Here is a 21,485-nt window from a genome sequence, read left to right as displayed (position 1 = left end):
CTGTGGGAAAATTCTGGCAGCCTCTACAGTAGTCCCCCCTTATTTGTGGGGGATATGTTCCAAGATATCCCCTGTGGATGCCTGAAACCACAGATAGTAGCAAACCCTATATATACTATGTCTTTTCTTATACATACATACCTATAATAAAGTCTAATTTATAAATTAGGCACAGGAAGAAATTAACAACAAAAACTAATAATAAAAATAGAAAAATTATAACAATATACTATAATAAAAGTTATGTAAATATAGTCTCTCTCTCTCTCACAATATCTTATTGTACAGATTTAATGCCTTTGCCATTTTAGCTAAGCACTTATCACTGTGGCTGTATCTTTTGCAGTCTGAGGTGTGACAACAGAACTAGCATGAATTTCTTTTTCCTTCTTCCAAGTTTCACAGGTAGAAGATTCATTCTTACCACAGATCTTAGCAACCTCACCATATGACTTTTTTTCTTTCCTTATTAAGTCATGAACTTTCACCTTTTCACTTGAAAGAAGCACTTTACAACTTCTCTTTGGCATACCCGAATTGCCAGCATCACTACTCTTGCGTTTTGGGGCCATCATTAAATAAAATAAGAATTACCTGAACACAAGCACTGAGATACCACAACAGTTGATCTGATAACTGAGATGGCTACTAAGTGACTAATGGGCAGAATGTGCTGGACAAAGGGATGGTGCCAGATGGCACGAGATTTCATCATGCTACTCAGAACAACACTTGATTTAAAACTTATGAATTGTTTATTTCTGGAATTTTCTATTTAATATTCTTGGACTGAGGTTGACCGTGGGTAACTGAAACTGCTGATAAGGGGTGGGGGAGGGCTACAGTAATAACTGCTGGGGAGGAACAATAACTGGGGGCATGTGGACAGGTAGTTTGTCCCATATGTAGACCTTCAATTAATTCGTCCTTTCTCAGCCCTATTTCTTGCTCCTGTTCTCTTGCTGTACCTGCTGCTTCTAAGCAGTCACATCCTATCGGACAGCTTCCACCTTCTTTGTGGTTCTCTTTGCATTTTTCCATCAACCTGTTTCCATTTGCTGTCTGTCATCTAGTACAGGGGTTGGGAAACTATAGCCTGCAGGCCAAATCAATCTGACTGCCTGTTTTTGTAAATAACGTTTTATTGGAATACTGCCATGCTCGTTTGTTCACATATTGTCTATGGCTGCTTTTGTGCTATGACAGCAGAGTTGAGTAGTTGAAACAGAGACCAGCAGAGCTGAGTATCTGCCACAGAGACTGAATGACATACAAAGCCTAAACTATCTAGTCTTTGGTCCTTTACAGGAAAGGTTTGCCAACCCCTGGTCTAGAAATGTTTTGAGATTTCTCATTTTCTGGTGATCATACCTACCTGCTGTTACCTTCTCACCCACTTCTCTTCATAGATGTTTTAATTCGTTGTAAAATTCTCTTTTAGTTCAGTAAGTCTGAGGGGGTGCATAAGTTCCCTCAGGCCTCCAAAGGCCTACTCTGCCCTCTCGAACTGGAAAGACAGAGTTCTCGCTCTTCTACATTTGAATATACTGGCAGCCTGCTTATCGATGGCTGCCTTCCATGTATGACCATTTAAGGTCATGGAAGGAGCTCTGTGAGAGAGCAGAGACTCTGTGTAGTTCCTTGTGTCTTAACACAAGGCCAAGAACATAGTAAGCTTTCAAAAAGTGTTTGTTGAATGTATTGAATGAGTGAATGAATGTGTTTTTTTTTTTTTTTCAGAGCATTTGGGACCATCTAGTTTTTTTTTCCTTCTGAATGCACATTTAAAATAGCTTTTACCTATTAAGAATTCATTTTTATATCCTTTCTTAAGATGAATTATATGAACAATGGTTAATCTTATTAGGAATGGAGAGGAGCTTTGTATTCTGGATATGTATCAACCCAGATGTTTGCATCCTTCCTCATTCTACTATTCACCTGTTTAAAATTTTCTTTTATGGATTAAAGTAATATAACATTTTTTCATTTTTTTCATTTACAGTATCACATTATTTAATGTGTAAATAGTTACAGTTTAAATAGCTATATGTTTGCAGTCAATGAAATATCTGCACAGTGATCCAGAATGTTCTAGGAGCATATTTTCAAATATTTTTCAATTGAGATTTTTTTAAAAAATGTCTGATTATGTGAAATAATTACAAAGAATGATTCTGAAACAAAAGACTTGTAAATAGGAATAAGAACAGAATCTAAATTGAATAGTTTTTACTTTACGGTGTGTATGTCTTCCTGACCATCTATTATTTAGAATCATTTCTCATGTAAATTAAGACAGATGGACTGAGTTCTTAGATAATAAAGAAATGGTTTTGATAGTAGACATTTCCATTAGAGTAAATTTGTCATTTTTTTCTACTGCAGTTAATGTGTTTTCTCTTGAATCCTGGTGTCCTCAATAGTACCAATTTAAAATTTATAGCAGTTACATAAAGTAGAGCCAGCACCTGAATTATTTGCTCATTTGGAAATAAAGCAAATGGCCTGTTTTAACATCTTCTGCAGAAGAGCATTTTTTTTCTATAGATATGCTTCTTTCCCTATTATTTCCTATAAAAAATAAACACAATTAGGGACTCATTATTGTTTGTTATTTGATTCAGCCCATCTCCCATGCACCCTTCAAACACATTAACAAGTTTATGAATGCAGACATTTTGGTTTTTAAATTTTTTTCTGTAACTGTGTCATATGTTTAGAGGAAAAAGAGTGGAATATTGGCATCTTCCAAAGGAAGGAATGAGGAGGGATATGTTCTTGGCACTTTGCGAGTATTGAGCTCTTGAGTGATGTAGTGATAAAGAAATGTTCTTAGCCTCTGACACTAGATTTCACAGGGCTAGGATTCAGGGGAATGGGAAGTGTCTTCCATGTGTCCTTTTTCTTCTTGTTTTTTTACTTTTGCTATGTGTGTATAAGCTTATGAAAAGAACCCCACTCTTCCTCAAGTACACTGTCTTTTGTTTTATTACACCCAAACAATTTTGAAGGCATTGTTTGAAATGGAATCTCCAAGAAATGAGGAACTGTGTTGTTTGTACAGTGTCATTGTAGAAGAGTTAGTTTAAGAGTTCCATAAATATAAGGCAAACAGTAAAATATAGTGATATGAAAAATCTTTGTAGGTATTTTTTTATATCAGTGCCATCCAGTAGTCCTTTCAAAGATGGTATAACTGTTCTGTATCAGTGCTGTCCAGTACAGTAGTCACTAGCTACAAGTGACTGTTGAGTACTTGAGGCATGGCTGGTGTGACTGAGGAATGTAATATTTCATTAAAAAAATATTTTGGTAAAGTAATTTTATGGTTTCTTAATAATTATAAACTAACAGATTTTAATTTTGTTCTATTTAATTTTTTTTTCTTTTCAGGTAAATATATGCAGATGATGAACATTCTTAAACCAATTGCTTTTGATGTTATCCATTTCATGTCTCAGCTATTTGATTATTACTTGTATGCAATATATACCTTTTTTGGTCGGAATGATTCAGTAAGTTAACCTTTTGGGGGAGGAGTCTGTTTCTTTTAAAATTTATTTGTTTTTGTAAAAAGTTCATTCTCTCTGTATAAAATACATAAATAACATTAAATTGAAAATTATCCATCAAAAATCCAACATATTATTGATATTAGCTTTTTGTGTGCCCCATCACCTTATTTAAAATACATTAATTTTAAGCTTTGATATGATAAGCATATTGTATGTTATTCAAATTTTTGGCAGAAAAAGTGCAGCATCAATTTCTAACCTTGACATATTTTGGTGATGAAAAATGTGCAGGTTGCCTTGTTTAAATCTGGCCCAGTGTGTAATTATTACACAGTAAATGAGACATTTTAAATATTGGCTAACAACCTTAGCAGGCACTACTACATTCAGAAGATAATGGCAAATATTTATTTAAAATAATTGAATATCTTTGAACTGAACCTGCCACAGAGTTAATTTTCCTGCACCTCCTTTTTGTGTTTCCAAAGCTCTTGTTGAGTTTATCTTTTTCTACTCCTAAGGAGAACAGCACAGTATTAAGCAGGTAACTGATCTGATACTTGGGAATTATTATGTAGTTCACCTACATGTTTGACAGTTTTTCGTATAAAAGCATACTCATAATACTAACTTTTCACATGCTATATTTTGTACCTTTTCAAAAACTTGTGAATTTTAATGGATAACTATATTCATCATATAAATGTTCATAGTCTTGCTGTGATTACAAGTATATCAAAGACATGATCTTTTAATATGGGATCTGAATTCCCTATGTTCTTAACTCTGCAAAATTAAAAAGAATACTAATATAATCAGAAACTAAGTTGCTGCAGAATTTATGTTACTATAAAATATGTAGTAATCCATCACTCAATAAATAAATATTAAAGAAGAAAGACAGGGCTTCCCTGGTGGCGCAGTGGTTGAGAGTCTGCCTGCCAATGCAGGGGACACGGGTTCAAGTCCTGGTCTGGGAAGATCCCACATGCCGCAGAGCAACTAGGCCCGTGAGCCACAATTACTGAGCCTGCGCGTCTGGAGCCTGTGCTCCGCCACAAGAGAGGCCGCGATAGTGAGAGGCCCGCGCACCGCGATGAAGAGTGGTTCCCACTTGCCGCAACTAGAGAAAGCCCTCGCACAGAAACGAAGACCCAGCACAGCCATAAATAAATAAATAAAAACAAATAATTTAAAAAAAAAAAAAGAAGAAAGACATTCTGGAGTTTTAGCCAATTGTCAGAATCGTTCAGTCTTCTACATGAGCTTTACTCTGTCTTCTTGGACTGTGCCTCTAGACCCGTGCGGTCTAAGAGAAGTTTTGCAATAATGGAAATGTTCTATATTTGTACTGTCCAATATGGTAGCCATAAACCATAAGTGGCTTTTGAGCACTTGAAACGTGACTGGTATGATTGGGGACTGAATTTTTAATTGTACTTGATTTTAGTTAGTTTATCTTGAAATATAAATAGCCACACATGACTTGTGACTATCATATTAGTTAAAACAGTTCTGGGCCACAGTTTTGATAAGATGTGTTCAAGTAGAGTCCTTCAGAAACTTCGGGAACTGAGTGCTTTTGGATGTGCCTTTCTAGCTGATTAGATACTGGCACAGATTTGTTTACAGTGGGGTTCACTAGAACCTGATGAAAGTTAGCAAAGTGCAGGTAGGTGCTCACTGTAAAATATGCTGCATATTTTATTTAAAATCTGTTATGTTTTAAAGAAAACATTAGTCTGATATTTTATATTAAAAGCATTTTAATCCTGTAAGACTCAGTAAAAGCCATTTCACTGTATTCAAACAATATTGTTAATTATAAGGGTTTCTTTCTATCTGGATGTTCACCCATATGCTGTATTAGAAACAGTTTGTATTCTATGAACCAGAACAAGATGTGCATATGAGCGAGTTTGTATGAGTGAATACTGCCTTTACTCTACCTCTTACTTGCACTTTTTAACATGGCTACTGCTGCTTCCTTCCCAGAAGAGAGAGAATTGTATGAGTGAATTTAAATGGTTGCTGCTTATGGAAGAATAAGCATCTCATTGTGTCCTGGGGGTTCTAGAAAGTCATTGTCTGGGAGGGGGACACAGTGTATGCATTAGGTTAAGGGCTTTTTTTCTGTTCATACTAATTACTCCTGAAGCTCCTACTCTTCACTGAACTGGTTATAGCCTACTACATCATGTTGTAGTATATATCTAATCCATTTGATTCTATTATAATAATGGTACTCATAGTATTGCTTTGTCTTGCCTTGCCTCAAGCCTTCTGTTGTTCAACTCTTGAGTTATGTTTTCCTTGGTCCTTCCTGTTCACATTCTTTTGTGAAGACCATTCTGTAGCTTACTTTAATGCAGTAGTAAGCACATAGTAGATTCTTAGGAGACATGGATTGATATCCTAATTATTTCTTTTTTAATAATTTATTTATTTGGCTGTGCTGGGTCTTTGTTGCTGCACGTGGGCTTTCTCTAGTTGTGGCAAGCAGGGGCTAGTCTTCATTGCGGTGCGCGGGTGTCTCATTGTGGTGGCTTCTCTTGTTGCGGAGCATGGGCTCTAGGCGCACGGGCTTCCGTAGTTGCAGCATGTGGGCTCAGTAGTTTTGGCGCTCGGGCCCTAGAGCTCATGGTCTTCCGTAGTTGCGGCGCATGGGCTCAGTAGTTGCAGCACGTGGGCTTCCATTGCAGTGGCTTCTCTTGTTGTGGAGTACGGGCTCTAGGTGTGCAGGCTTCAGTAGTTGTGGCACGCTGGCTCGGTAGTTGTGGCTCACGGGCTCTAGAGCGCAGGCTCAGTAGTTGTGGCGCACGGGCTTAGTTGCTCTGTGGCATGCGGGATCTTTCTGGACCAGGGCTTGAACCCATGTCCCCTGCATTGGCAGGTGGATTCTTAACCACTGCATGACCAGGGAAGTCCGAACTCCTAATTATTTCTTATCCAAGTAAATCTTATGAGGGTTATTACTTGACAACAGTTTGTGAGCCTCATTTAAAGTTAACTTTCATTAATGGAACTGTTTTTTTGTAGAGAGTCAGATTCAAAATCTAAACTTTTAAGAATGAATTAACTTCCATTTCTGGGTATGAGGGACTGAGACCTTATTAGATGATATTTCCTGCAGAAAACAATTATAAAACCTGGTTGTTTTATAAAACAAAAGGCAACTTCTTGAAGATGCTGGAGAGTGAACAGAAGCATATAGACTCTGGTGGGAGTTCACTCTAGCGGTTGGGGAAAGGGAAGCTATAAAAAGAAATTCCGGGCTTCCCTGGTGGCGCAGTGGTTGAGAGTCCGCCTGCCAATGCAGGGGCCACGGGTTCGAGCCCTGGTCCGGGAAGATCCCACATGCCACGGAGAAACTAAGCCCATGCACCACAACTACTGAGCCCTCGTGCCACAGCTACTGAAGCCCATGCTCCGAGAGCCTGTGCTCCGCAACAAGGGAAGCCACCACAGTGAGAAGCCCACGCACCGCAACGAAGAATAGCCCCCTCTCGCCTCAACTAGGGAAAGCCCGGGCAGAGCAACGAAGACCCAGTGCAGACAAAAATAAATAAATAAATAAATAAATAAATAAATTAAAAAAAAATTCCATCTCCGTGGCCTTTAGCCCAGGACTAAGTGCAGTCCCTGAGGCACATAACTGGAGACACGCATAAGAAAACCTATAGTCTTTATGGATTGGGGAACCAGAAAAGTGAAGCCAGGAAACTGGGAACACTGAAAAGAGTTAGGGAGAAGTTCAGATGGGGAAGAGTCAGAGGAGGGATCCCCAGTTTCTGTCTACCCACATCTCTGACTAACCCATGAACCATGTTAGTGTGGAACAGACTGACTGCAGCCAGTCAAAGAAAAAAGATCTGAATAGAGACTGAAGGTGCTACACAAGAGACAGTTTATAGTTCAAGCCTGGCCAAGAAAATTGCATACTGAAAACAAAGGAAACAGTACTTACTGGAGAAAAATAACAGAATCCAAAATCTCCAGAATTGAATGGATGATGCAATCCAATGTTACCTAAATACATAGAGCCAAAAAAGAGGAATACATCCTTCAGTAAAAAGAAAATCAATATAGTCTGAACTCAAGATGTTGGAACTAAGGGATAAAGATTTTAAATGGACCATTTTAACTATCTTCAATAAAGTAAAACAAAACATGTTTTAAATGCATGAACATCTCAGTAGAGAAATAAGAAGTTCTAGTAGAAACAGTAGGAAGAAAACCAAAGAGAAATCCTAGAACTGAAAATTCAGTTACAGCAATTAAAAAAAATTACTGAATGTACTTAGCCAAATGGACATGACAGAGGAAAGAATTTGTGAACTTGAAAATAGATCAATAGAAATTATTCAAAATGCAGAACATAGAGAAAAAAAGATTGAAAAACAAAGACGATCAAAACCTTAGGGACATGCTAAGTTATATCAAATGGTCAAACATACATTTAATTGGAATACCAGGTGGAGTTGAGAGAGACAGAATGAGGTAGAAAAAATATTTGAAGAAACACTGTCCAAAAATTTGCAGATACAAGATGCTAAATGAACAGCAAACAGAATAAACACAAAGAAAAGTCTAGTGGGGTACCTCATGAGGAAATTGTCTCTTGAAAACTTTAATAGACTTATGACATAAAAGGAACCAATGATCTGATTGACAGCTGACTTCTCACGAGAAACTGGAGACTAGAAGAGAGTTAAACAACACCTTTCAGACACCGAAAGAAAAGAAAAAAATGTCTATCTAGAATTTTATAGCCACCAAAAATACTATTCAAGCATGAATATGAAATTAAAACATTTTCAGATAAAAAGAAAAAAAAGCACTAAGAGAAGTTGTCACCAACAGACATGTAATACAAGAAGTGTTGAAGGAAGTTTTCCAGAGTGAAGGAAAATGATACCAGATGAAAACATCAATCCTCAGAAAGTATGAAAGCATTGGTAATGGAAACTACTTGGGGAAATGCAAAAGATTGTTGTTGTTGTTTTTTTCTTTTTCCACTTAATTTCTTTTCAAACCATATAGCTGTTTAAACCTGAAATTATAACATTCTTTTCTGGAGTTTGTAATATATGTAAATGTATTACATATAACAACTATAGCATGGTATGTGGAGGGATGTGGACCTATAAGATGGCAAGATTTCTATATATTATGTAAAACAGTACATTGTTAACAGTAAATGGACTGTGAAATATCGAGAATGTATATTATAATCCATAGAAGAATAATGAAAAATAATACAAAGAACTTTAACTTTTGCCTACAGGAAAATTAAAGTAGGATTCTAAAAAAAGAAAAAAATCATATAATTAGAAAAAGCAGGAAAGGAGGAACCAAGGAAAAAAAAAGAAAACATGTAATGGTAGATGTAAACCCAGCCACAGTAAATGTTCCTGGACTAAATACTTACATTAAAAGGTAGAAATTGTCAGAATGGATTAAAAACAAAGCCCATACTTAATAACAAAACACACAGATTGAAAGCAAACGGATTGAAAAGATACGCCATGCAACAGTAAGCATAAGGAGGCTGCAGTGGCTATAATACGAGATAAAATAAGTTTGAAAACAGAATGTATTACCAGAGATAGAGGGATTTCTAATGATGTAAGGATCAATTCAATTGGAAGACATAATGATTATAGATGTATATGTGCCTAGTAACAGAGCTTCAAACTAGATGAAGCAATAATTGACAGAATTCAAGAGGAAATGAAAAACTTCAATGACAGCTGGAGATTTTAACACCAGAGTAACTAATAGAACAAGTCAGATAGAAAATCAGCAAGTACACAGAAGATTGGAACAACTCTTTCAACCATTTTGACTTAATTGATATTTGTAGGACAACATACCTAACAATGGCAGGATATATATTCAAGTGCAGATGGTACATTTATCAGGAGAGACCATATGTTCTGGGCCATTAAACATGTCGTAATGAGTTTAAAACATTGAAATCATACAGAATATATTTTCTGATGTCAATGTAATTAAATTGGAAACCAATATCAATAAAATAGGAAAACCTAAGTGTTTGGAGATTAAATAACACACATCTAAATAAAGATTGGGTTAATGAAGAAACCACAAAAGAAATTAGAAAATATTTTGAAGTGAATGATAATGAAAACACAACGTATCAAAATTTGTGGGATGCAGCTAAATCAGTGCTTAGAGGGAAGTATCTAGTATTTAGCTTTACCTCTTCTTTTCCAGTCTCTATGCCTTATATTTTCCAATCCGTATGCCTCATACAGCATATATATCTGTATGATGGAGATCAATTACAAAAAATTGACCTCCAGCACAATGTAAAATAAAAGTGGCGAGAGTTGCCAACAAACACATGAAAGAATGCTCAACATCACTAATCATTTAGTGATTGCACTGTTGGTGGGAGTGTAAATAGATACAGCCACTATGGAGAACAGTATGGAGGTTCCTTAAAAAACTAAAACTAGAACTACCATACGACCCAGCAATCCCACTACTGGGCATATACCCTGAGAAAACCATAATTCAAAAAGAGTCATGTACCACAATGTTCATTGCAGCTCTATTTACAATAGCCAGGACATGGAAGCAACCTAAGTGTCCATCGACAGATGAATGGATAAAGAAGATGTGGCACATATATACAATGGAATATTACTCAGCCATAAAAAGAAACAAAATTGAGTTATTTGTAGTGAGGTGGATGGACCTAGAGTCTGTCATACAGAGTGAAGTAAGTCAGAAAGCGAAAAACAAATACCGTATGCTAACATGTATATATGGAATCTAAGAAAAAAAAAGGTTCCGAAGAACCTAGGGACAGATTAGGAATAAAGACGCAGACATAGAGAATGGACTTGAGGACATGGGGAGGGGGAAGGGTAAGCTGGGACAAAGTGAGAGAGTGGCATGGACTTATATGTACTACCAAATGTAAGATAGATGGCTAGTGGGAAGCAGCTGCATAGCACAGGGAGATCAGCTCAGTGCTTTGTGACCACCTAGAGGGGTGGGATAGGGAGGGTGGGAGGGAGACGCAAGAGGGAGGAGATGTGGAGATATATGTGTATGTATAGCTGATTCACTTTGTTATGCAGCAGAAACTAACACACCATTGTAAAGCAATTATACTCCAATAGAGATGTTATAAAAAAAAAAATGATTTGAAATCAAAGGTTTTACCTCTCAAGAAAAAAAGGTGGTGAGAGTTGACATCCTCATCTTGTTCCCTCCACCTTCATCTGTCCTGGATAGAAAGCATTTAGCCTTTCACCGTTGAGTATGATGCTAGCTATTTTATAGATGCCTGTAGTCATGTTGAAGAAACTGTCCTCTGTTACTGAATTTTTCTGAATTTTTATCATGAAAGCATAAATTTAGTCACATGACTTTTTCTGAATCTATTTAAACAATCATAACTTTCTTTCCTAAAGAAATATATTAATATGGTGAAATACATTGGTTAACTTCAAAGTAGGATTTTAGGCTGTTAAACCAGTCTTGCATTCCCAAGACAAATACCACTTGGTCATGAATCAGTTTGCTAATATTTTAAGGATTTTTAAAAATTGTGTCCATAAAGTTTAGGAGTCTGTAGTTACGTTTTCTGTGGTATCTTTGTTTGGTTTAGGAATCAGAGTAATATTAGTCTCATAAAGCAATTGGCAAACATTCCCTTTTCTTCTACTTTCTGAGAGTCTATGTAGGACTAGTACTTTTTGAAGGTTTTTATTAAATGAAATTTAATTAATAAAGAGCTGCTAAAGTTTTCTATTTCTTCTTAGGTCAATTTTTGTAATATGAGCTTGTCAAGGAATTTGTCTGTTTCATCTGGTTTGGTAAATTTATTGGCATAAGATTATTCATAATATTCCCTTATTATCCTTCTGGTGTTTCAACATTAGATCCGTAGTGTTATCCATGCTCTCATTCTTGATATTGAAAGTATGTATCATCTAGGGGTAAGACGGGAATAAAGACACAGACCTACTAGAGAATGGACTTGAGGATATGGGGAGGGGGAAGGATAAGCTGGGACGAAGTGAGAGAGTGGCATGGACATATATACACTACCAAACGTCAAATAGATAGCTAGTGGGAAGCAGCCGCATAGCACAGGGAGATCAGCTCGGTGCTTTGTGACCACCTAGAGGGGTGGGATAGGGAGGGTGGGAGGGAGACGCAAGAGGGAGGGGATATGGGGATATAGGTATAAGTATAGCTGATTCACTTTGTTATAAAGCAGAAACTAACACACCATTGTAAAGCAATTATACTCCAATAAAGATGTTAAAAAAAAAATATGTATCACCTCTGTTTTGTTTTTTCTGTATCAGTGTGGCCCTTCCTATCCTTGTATTCTTTAAGTATCTAAAAATCTTAAGTTTTGCAATTAAAAATAATAACTTGTGGGAAAGAAATTCCGGTGAACTCTCTCCTGATAAATCCATTAGATTGATAGATGTTAGTGTGACCTGTAAATGCACATGTGTAAATAGCTCTCTTGTTCCTTTGAGGGTTAAGATTTGATTTCTGTCTTTGATGTTTTGGTATTTTTAAATGCAATTTGGAAACCCTCTGAATGCTAAGTATCTGAGTGAAAACTCACCACATACTTACTCTTCACTAATTTGAAGTTACAACATTTGCAGGGTTATCTCCACAGCAATTTAACATGCCTCTCGTTTTCTTTTTCAGTTGGAATCCACGGGACTAGGTCTTAGCAGTAGTAGACTAAGAACAACTCTAAACAGAATACAAGAAAGCCTCATTGATCTGGTAAGTAATCAATTCTTTTAGGTTATTTAAAATAGAAACTGGCGATCTAATCAGCTACATGTAAGTGTATTTTTATGTGTACATCGAGTTCCTGTGTCCCTAGAACATTAATGGCATGCAGGAAGTAAAATGGAGGTTTCTTATAGTCTGATGGAGAGAGAAAGCTGGTATACACGAAAGAATATGATATTGGCTCTACATGCAGTACAAGTTCAAAGAGAAGAAAGGTTTATGTTCAAAATTACTGTCAGAGAATGACTGAAGGAGGAAGTGAGACTTACGCTAGACTTTGAAGAGTAGGCATGGGATCAGTGGGGAAGAGGAGAAAGAATGGCATTCAAGTTAAGGTTCAGAGGCTGAGCAAGGGCCTTGAGGTGGGAGCAAGCCTGGCCCAAATTTTGGCCGATTTTTGTGATGGGGCACCAGTTTATGCCAAAGAGTTGTGTTGCAAAGAGTGTTTAGGACGACTTTATAAATGGCTTTAACATTTGAGAAGTTTAGGTTTAGTTGGCTATGCAGCAGGGGGTCTGGATTCTTAACTGTGTCATGTGATGAAATGCATGTTTTAAAAAGCTGGGTTAGGTAGCAAAACAGGGCTGATCATCTATAGTGTTTAAGCCAACATAAGCAGTTAAAATAAGAAAAAAAGTTTTTCTTATGCTTGGTCACTGTAGCCAGAGACTTTTGTTATTCAGTGCATTTCTCTGCATCCATGAATTTTCCTTTATTCTCGTCACTTACCCAAATAAGCAATCACTTTCCTCTTTTCTCATAAGCTCTATAGTATGAGCATACTTCTGTTATTGAAGTTTTTATAAAGCAATGGAATCATTCATTCTTTTAAGAAATACTTGTTTGGAATAATTATTATATGCCAGGCATTGTAGGCCTGGAAAGTCATCAGTGAACAAAAGAGGTAATTCCCGTCTTCTTGGAACTTGAATCTTATTGGGGCGGAGAGACAGATAAATGTATAAGAGTGTCAGATACTGATCAGTGCCAAGAAGAAGATGAAGCAGAGTGATGGGGCAGTGATCTTTAAGCAGAGATATGAATAAAGTGAGAGAGGCATATGCAGATATTTCAGGTGAGCACTGTCTACACAGAGGAAATAACCTGTATCCGTCTCATCCATCCCCCTTAAAATTTGGAGATCTTTTTTGCCCAGCACATATTTTTTTAATATATGTTCATAGTCCTAGCACTTACCTTGGCACATAGCATCTCTTCAATAAATGTTTATAGAGTAAATGAATAAACTCGAATCCTTGAGTTTGGTGTCTCCTGGATTAACCTGGCTTGTTTTCTTGTCCACTTAATCCTGATCTTTGTTTTCAGAGTCAAGGCTCCTTGTCTGACACAGCCATCTATTTCTTCTTTTTTCTTTCTTTTTTTTTTTTGGTCTTTGTTGTGTAAAATCCATCATTGGCTTTCAGTCCCATTGGCAGTTATCTGTTTTGATTTTGCTTCTCCTTGTTTGATACTTAGTATAACCTTGACCTGAAGATCTTGTTTTCCAGATCTTAGTCCACAGCTGAAGTTTTTCTTGTTTCTGGCTGAATGCCTCAAGATAAGTGGGCTGAAATATACCACTAGAATCATTCACTCTAACATTTCTCTGCCATCTCTGCTAGTTACTAGCTTATGATTGTCAAACCACAGTTCCAGATCTGACCCTTAAGCTGTGGATTTAATGCTGCCATACAGTGTGTAATGAAATAGCATGACCCAGTAAACAATGGGACCAAACTAGCTGTTACTTAAGACAAGCTGTCACCCATCTAACGATAACAATGTATCTGTAGCATCTGTCAGACCAGTTCTTTGTTCATTGGATAAGTTTTTTCCTGAATTGGTGTAATAGTCAATTTTAGAAATGCGTTTTTTTAAAACCAGCTACACACCCCTCCCCAGTAAATTGATAGATGTGCCTGTTTTTTTCTTTGCCACCTTGTCTTTTAAAAATATCTTTTTTTAAAGACCTTATTCTTAGCATCTCTTAAATCAAAGACTGCACCTTGGATCAGAAGACTGTGTGAGCTGTTGTTCCTCTGTCAGTTTGTAAGGAGCACTGACCTTTGACAGAGCCTCTCCACAGTCCCCACTCCTCTGATGGATAAGACTCTACAACAATACAGTAGAAGCTTTTCTGAAAATTTCCAATGTTTTACATGTTAAGTTATTACGCATACTGATAAGCATCGTTTTATTATTTTAAAAAATATATTTGTCATTTACTAGACCTTGATCTCAGGTTTTCATAAGCTGGTATATAAATTTTCTTCACTTCATTAATTTGCATCTACACTGGCAGAGAACATTAATTGGTTTCTTGCTATTCAATACATTCTTTGGCTATTAAAATAATTTATAGCCTAATCTGGAACCACTGGTTGGAGGTAGTATTTTTCCTTATATTTCTCCCATGTGTTAGTTAAAACTTTAATAAGCACTTTTTTGGTAATTTTACTTTCTCCATATATATCTTCTAAGTTTTGCTTCTCTTTAAGCTGTAAAAGGCAAAATGGAATCATTATGTTCTTTAAAATGCCACCTGAAATTGTTTATCATATAAATTCACTGTAAACTAAGAAAATTTGTTTGACACATCAAATAAAAGTCTAAGAAAAATTGTCTAATAGTGGACAAGCAGGAAAGGAAGCTGGTGTAGGTGGTAATGGTACCAGAAATGTGAATTTTTAGTTATCTACCTGGTGATGCTAAACTGTTTAAGACCTGTGGCCAACTTTGAATCTTTGATAATAAAAATGTATTTTAAATTGATCCAGAAAAGTCCATAAATATTAATTTTCTTTGTGTTAGTACATTACTGGCAGGAAAGGCTAAAAATATAACTTTCACTGTGAGAGTAAAGATTGATTAAGGTTTCATTTTTTTAAAGTCTTCAAAGAGTTGTACATCCTTTCCTTACTATACTGGTATAAGCTGAAACATGGATCCTGTTTAGGAGCTTTTCCATTTAAGTGTGCAATAAGCACATGCCATTTATTTATGTCAGCTTGACATTTTGGGACTTTCTTGCTCTCTTCAAGTGTATTTCCCTAAATGGATCTGTTTTGAAGGTAGACACATTACGATTTGTTGATGGATTATAAGAGGAGTGTGACACTGAGAAGAGTCAAGGATGGCACCTAACTTCTGGAGAATGGAGGTGCCATTAACGGGGATGGATAAGACTTTTAGGAGGACACATTTGAAGAGGACATCAAGAGTTCAGTTTCAGATATGTTAAATGTGCTAGAGGTGAGAGAGGGGTCAGGGCAAGTATATAAATTTTGAGCTGTTGGCATGTGGATGGCATTTAAAACTGTGAGAGCGGATGAAATCATGTAGGGAGTAGAATGTAAGTCAGAGAAGTCTCAGGACTGAACCCTGGGGCACTCCAGTGTTTAAAGGTCAGGGGGAATATTCAGAGATGGATATTCAGAGTTGGCTATTGGATTTGGCCATAAGGAGGCCAGTGGGGACCTTGCTTACTCTTTCTTTGGAGTGAAGCAGGCAAAAACCTGGTTGGAATGGGCTTGAAAGAGGATAATAGGAGAGAAAGAGAAGATTCTTATCATCGTCTCCATCAATGAAATTAACAGAGGGCCTGCTAATGTCATCAGGCATGCGAAGGACTTAAGGTACAAAGAGGGTGAAATTGGTCCCTACCCGCCAATAACTCACAATGAGGTAGGAGAGTTAGAAAACAACAACTGATAAAGTATGCTGTATGCCACATACAGGTATATGTATATGTATAGGCAATATTAACACAAGATGGTTATTTTTCTTGGGAGACTGAGAAAGTTATAGAAAGGAGGTGAATATGAGTTCATACTTAAAAAATGAGGTAAGAGCCAGGCAGGCAAGGAGAAGAGAGCTGGTAAGACAGGAGTGTCAGTAGGACGGGTGTAGTAAGCAGTCCAGTGTGACTAGACCTTAGGGGTGTAGAGATTATCTTGAAATGAGACTGGAAAGGTAGCTGTTTGTAAAGGAGTAATATCGTGGCAACAAGTTTAGGCTCTTTTTCTGTAAGGAAGGGATCGTCAGTTGAGACTTTTAAATTACGGAGTGGTGTGATCACATCTCCATTTTAGAAAGATCACCTAGGTATTACTGAAGTAATGACATGAGGAAGAAACAAACAAGAGAGGTGCCTGTTTAGGCATGATGGAGGTGCAAAGGAAGAGGGGGTGGTCAAGAATGATTCTAAGGTTCTTCACTTGGACAATCTGGTAGATGGTGATTAAATAGCCCCCCAGAGACTTCCTTGGTGGTCCAGTGGTTAAGATTCCACACTCCCAATGCAGGGGGCCTGGGTTCGATCCCTGGTCAGGGAACTAGATCCCACATGCCACAACAAAGATCCCGTGTGCTGCAACTAAGACCTGGCACAGCCAAATAAATAAATAAACCTTAAAAATAATAATAATAAAAAAAGTATTAAATAAATAGCCACCAGAATTAAATTAAATAGCACAGGCACCCAGTTGGTACCAAACCGTATGTAATTTTGTGATTTGTGTGTTGTTTTGTGGTTTTTTTTTGGCAGTAGTGGGGTGATTATTTTCCTTTTTAGTAGAAGGAAATAAATAGTGGAGCTGTGATATTGATTAACTTGCATAGTTCCCTTATCCTGATTCTCCTTAGAGAAAGGACAGTTGTTCCCAAAATAACTTTTAAATGCTAATTGAGTAGAGATTGAAGAGAGGCAATACCTTTAGTAGAGTATAGGATATAAAAAAGAACTAAACAAGAATAAAACCATTTTCTAACTTGAAAGGTTTTATAATGTATTATTTCCATTCTGCAAAATTTATAAACCTGTTATACTCCCAGAGTCCTATGCATTTGATGTCTCTTTTATTCGTAAGGCAAATGTTCGAGATTGGTGATTATGTAATTGATTTAAAAAGTAATCTAGATTTACATTTTGTACACTTTTAGATTTGTTTGTATTCAATTTTTGCGCTGTAATTTTCTTTGAGGATCTTTTAAGGCTCAGCCCACTCTGCTCTTTGGACATCCCTTTTATTTCCATTTACCATCTTCCTTCAGGTCAGTAATCTATCCCTAGAGATATACAATACAGTTGCTTCTGTTTCAGTTTAGAACTACATTTTAGTCCTGCCTTCTTGGGATTATACCAAAGTTACCTTGATTAAGGTTTAGGTGTGAAATGGTTAATCACACCATAATTTTGGATTTTACCAGCCTGGTCCTGGAGAGGCAGTCTGTTCTTCCTCGTTTACAAGTTCTTGAAGGGCATCTCACTATTGTCTCTGTGAAATATTTGTCGATTCATAAAGATTCCTTGTGTTGGCCAATTTTAGGTCATGCACAGCTAATAGCATAGGGAGTTGGATCATTTTCACTTAGTATAAAAAGGAAAGTTCTAGTAGTTAGAAAATATAAACGGAGGAAAAAAAGAACTGAAACTAAGTGTAATTAATGTATGCCTGAGAGCATTTTAATTATAGCTCCAGTTTTGTAAAATCACATGGGTTATTGCTATTAGATTTGCTATTTCAGGCTGTGTGTGTATATGTATGTTATATTTTCAGGAAGTTTCAGCTGATCCTACTGCCACGCTCACAGCAGCAGAAGAGAGAAAGGAGAAGGTACCGAGCCCTCACCTCAGTCACCTAGTGGTTTTGACATTTGGGGATACATTGTATGGGTTGGCGGAAAGAGTGGTAGCCACAGAATCCTTGTAAGTTGTTAAAATCAGTTGCTTTGCCATTAAATATTTAAGAAAGATTATAAAAGTAAGCACTGTATTCTAGCTGTATGTATTTCCCACTTCTAAATATTCCTTAAATTACTCAATATTTCTGAGAAGTGTATCCTAAAATAGATTACCAATCAGTTTTTTAAATTGCATGGTTGATTTTCAGGTGTATAAATGGAAGGAGGGTAATCTTTTAAGTTTCATTCTTTAGCAGCATGATCCTTGCTTTAAGTAAGACTTTAGAAAAGCATATTATAGTATAGTACTTTATAGTTGCCCATTGAATTACGATTCTAGAGAAACTGTAGTTGCATTGTCAGTTCAGTGTTAAATGTAGTCGACCCTTGACATCAGCAGGAGTGCATCCTGACCTTTATAAATCTCCAAGTTCTTTAATAAAATGAGAGCGTATAACTTCTTCCATAAAATATGGTCCAGTATAATTTAAGAGTTTTTGTATATAACAAAAAGTAGTGAAAAACAGTATGACTACCAGCAGTCTTCAGCTGATTGATTCCGATTCATGCACGTGTATGTCTCGCGTATGCATGTGAAGTTCACGTCTGTGTCTCAGCCAAGTTCCACTTTATTTCCTGTTATGAATGTTTGGGTTATTTCTGAAAAGTGTCAGGTGTTAAATCTGTGAATTCATGGGTCTGTTGTGTGTAATTACATGGGAAATGCTTCTAAAAATACTGTTGTATTCTTTCTTCAATCTTTTGTGCTATCTGTGCTCATATCTTACATGCAAAGCATCCTAACTGTACACCTTGTGGTAACCAGATTAGCTCCTTTGAAGTCATCCTTCTTTCACATCAGCTCACGTTCATTGATAACTCAGCATTAATTTTTGTGTGAATTGTAAATGAGTGTGTCAAGTGGCAATGCAAGGTAGTTCTTTAAAATGGAAAATAATTTTAATTGTTAAACTTTTGCTCAGAGATCTTAAAGATCAGTTACACAAAAAATATTGACAGGCTCTAAATACTGTATTTTGTTTACATGGTGGGTTATTTATTCCCTTTAGGGTATTCTTGGCTGAACAGTTTGAGTTCCTTCAGCCACATCTGGATGCTGTGATGCCTGCAGTCAAAAAACCCTTTCTTCAGCAGTTTTATTCTCAGGTCAGACATGTCTTATATATCATTTCAACTGTGAGCAAGATAGGACTGTCACATGTTATTTAGGTTTTTTTTTTTTTTTTTAACTAATGGTCAGTCTCTCAACCTCAGGAGAGGTGGATTTGAATATTTGTTTATTCATTCATGAATTCCTGTATTAAATAAATACTTATTGAGCACCTCATATAACTTTTAGTCTAGTAAGAGAAAGAGCCAATTAAAACTATATTACAATAAAGTATAGTTAAGGGAAAGAAACAGTGGCAGGGTATTTAACCTTGACTGGAGGCAGAGAGGGGGTATGGTTGGGGGGAGGTTATCTAGAACGGCTGTCTTGAGGAAGTGATGTTTAAACTGGACCAGAGTGCTTCCCTGGTGGCACAGTGGTTGGGAGTCTGCCTGCCAATGCAGGGGACACGGGTTCGAGCCCTGGTCTGGGAAGATCCCACATGCCGCGGAGCAACTAGGCCCGTGAGCCACAACTACTGAGCCTGCGCGTCTGGAGCCTGTGCTCCGCAACGGGAGAGGCCGCGACAGTGAAAGGCCCGCGCACCGCGATGAAGGGTGGCCCCCGCTCGCCGCAACTGTAGAAAGCCCTCGCACAGAAACGAAGACCCAACACAGCCAAAAATAAATAAATAAATAAATAATTTATAAAAAAAAAATCTTAAAAAAGAAAAAACCGGACCAGAGAGAAAGAGGGTGAGAGGAGTATATTTCGACTAAGGTAGTGGCTTATATGAAGACCTACAGATGAGAGAGCATGGTGCCTGTGAGCAGCTAAGGAAAATTCAAATTCTCAGAGCGGGGAAGAGGGCCAGTGATGAGAAAGATGGCTGGAGTGATTAAGCAGAAGTCACATGACATACAGTGCTCCCAGCCAGGAGCTGGACTTTGTTCCAAGGGTACTGGGAAGCTACTGGAGGATTTGAAAGAGGTGGTGAGTAGCATGGTGAGGTGTGTGTTTTAGAAAGCACTTTGGGGGAAGTGTGAAGAATGGACCTCAGATGGCAAACCTAGAAGCAGGAGACTGGTTTGAAGACTTTTAGGCTAATGTGGGTGAGAGATGACGGGATCTTGAGGTGCAGTGTGGAAGTGGAAATGGAAATGGAGAGAAGTGAAAAAATCTGTAGTTTTTTAGTTGAATTGTCAGTGGCCTCAAGTTTGTTGAATATCTCAAAATTATGTTTTGAGTAAGACCCTTGCCCACGAGTTAAGTATTTTCATAATTTAAACCTCCAGGTGTTTAGTGTTTTATTTTCAGATATGATGTGTACTAGAAACAGGAACAAAATATATTTTAGAAATTTGATACTTTTCGAAAATATTTGGTTTCATTTCTGTGAAATTTATTTCAGACCGTCTCAACAGCCAGTGAACTACGCAAACCAATTTACTGGATTGTAGCTGGTAAAGCCATTGATTATGAACAGATGCTGCTCCTAATGGCTAATGTGAAATGGGATGTAAAGGAAATTATGTCACAGCACAACATATATGTAGATGCACTGTTAAAGGCAAGTATTCTGGGAAACATCTCTGTTGAAGATAATTCTACTAAGGGAGTTATTCCTGTAATTGCAATAGCTCCAAAATTGTGAGATCATAGTTTGTACCACATTCTAGCATTCCTGTGCTATTAAAGTCCCTGAGTTGGACTAGGATTTCTTTCCAAATTCTGTGTTCTTTTAGACCCAAGAATACTTTGTAGGTTTTTTGTTTTTGCTCAGTAATATCCCATTTTGAGTTAGAGTCTGATTAGTGTGCCTTAGCTGGCTTCATATTATGTAATCTCAGTGGCCATGACTGTAGTGACAAGAGGATATTTCTGTTTAATTAGAAGATATTTCTATAGTTGTGTATATTCATTAGCAAGAGACTACACCCCTGATTATTCTAGGCTTTTTTTCCAGAAATCACAATACTTTTGCAGTGTGTCATGCAAACACCTTTGTGTTTAATGACTTAACATTTGTAAGTTTTCTGGAAAGAATTGTGGTAATTTTTTTTCATTTATGCATCAAGAGATACTTATAAATCACCTGACATAGGCCATGTACTGATCTAGGTGCTGGCAATATAGTTGTGAGTTAAGGAACTTATGTGCCATCAAGGAATTTATATGCCAGCGCAGGGACAGCAATAAAGAGATACATTAATATATAATATGTCAGGTGATGAATAGTCTGGTGAAAAATTAACCAGCAGAAGAGGGATAGAGAGTGGCAGGGTGTGGATTGGAGAGGAATACCATTTATTTACTTATGGTCAGAGAAGGACTCTGATAAAGTGAGAATTGAGGAGAGGCCTGAG

The 21,485-nt window shown here is 37.1% G+C and overlaps 1 protein-coding gene across 1 annotated transcript in view; it reads left to right on the top strand.

The window, feature by feature from the left end:
* VPS50 (VPS50 subunit of EARP/GARPII complex) overlaps nt 1–21,485 on the top strand; it is a 130,111-nt gene that overhangs the window by 100,711 nt on the left and 7,915 nt on the right. The window contains exons 21-25 of the mRNA XM_068549991.1: nt 3,397–3,518; nt 12,234–12,314; nt 17,885–18,033; nt 19,079–19,175; nt 20,531–20,689. Of these exons, the coding sequence (XP_068406092.1) occupies nt 3,397–3,518; nt 12,234–12,314; nt 17,885–18,033; nt 19,079–19,175; nt 20,531–20,689 (608 nt within the window). The remainder of the gene's footprint in view (nt 1–3,396; nt 3,519–12,233; nt 12,315–17,884; nt 18,034–19,078; nt 19,176–20,530; nt 20,690–21,485) is intronic.

The sequence above is a fragment of the Eschrichtius robustus genome, chromosome 8 (assembly GCF_028021215.1).
Source record: "Eschrichtius robustus isolate mEscRob2 chromosome 8, mEscRob2.pri, whole genome shotgun sequence".
Classification (NCBI taxonomy): domain Eukaryota; kingdom Metazoa; phylum Chordata; class Mammalia; order Artiodactyla; family Eschrichtiidae; genus Eschrichtius; species Eschrichtius robustus.
This window is presented reverse-complemented; position numbering and strand designations above follow the sequence as displayed.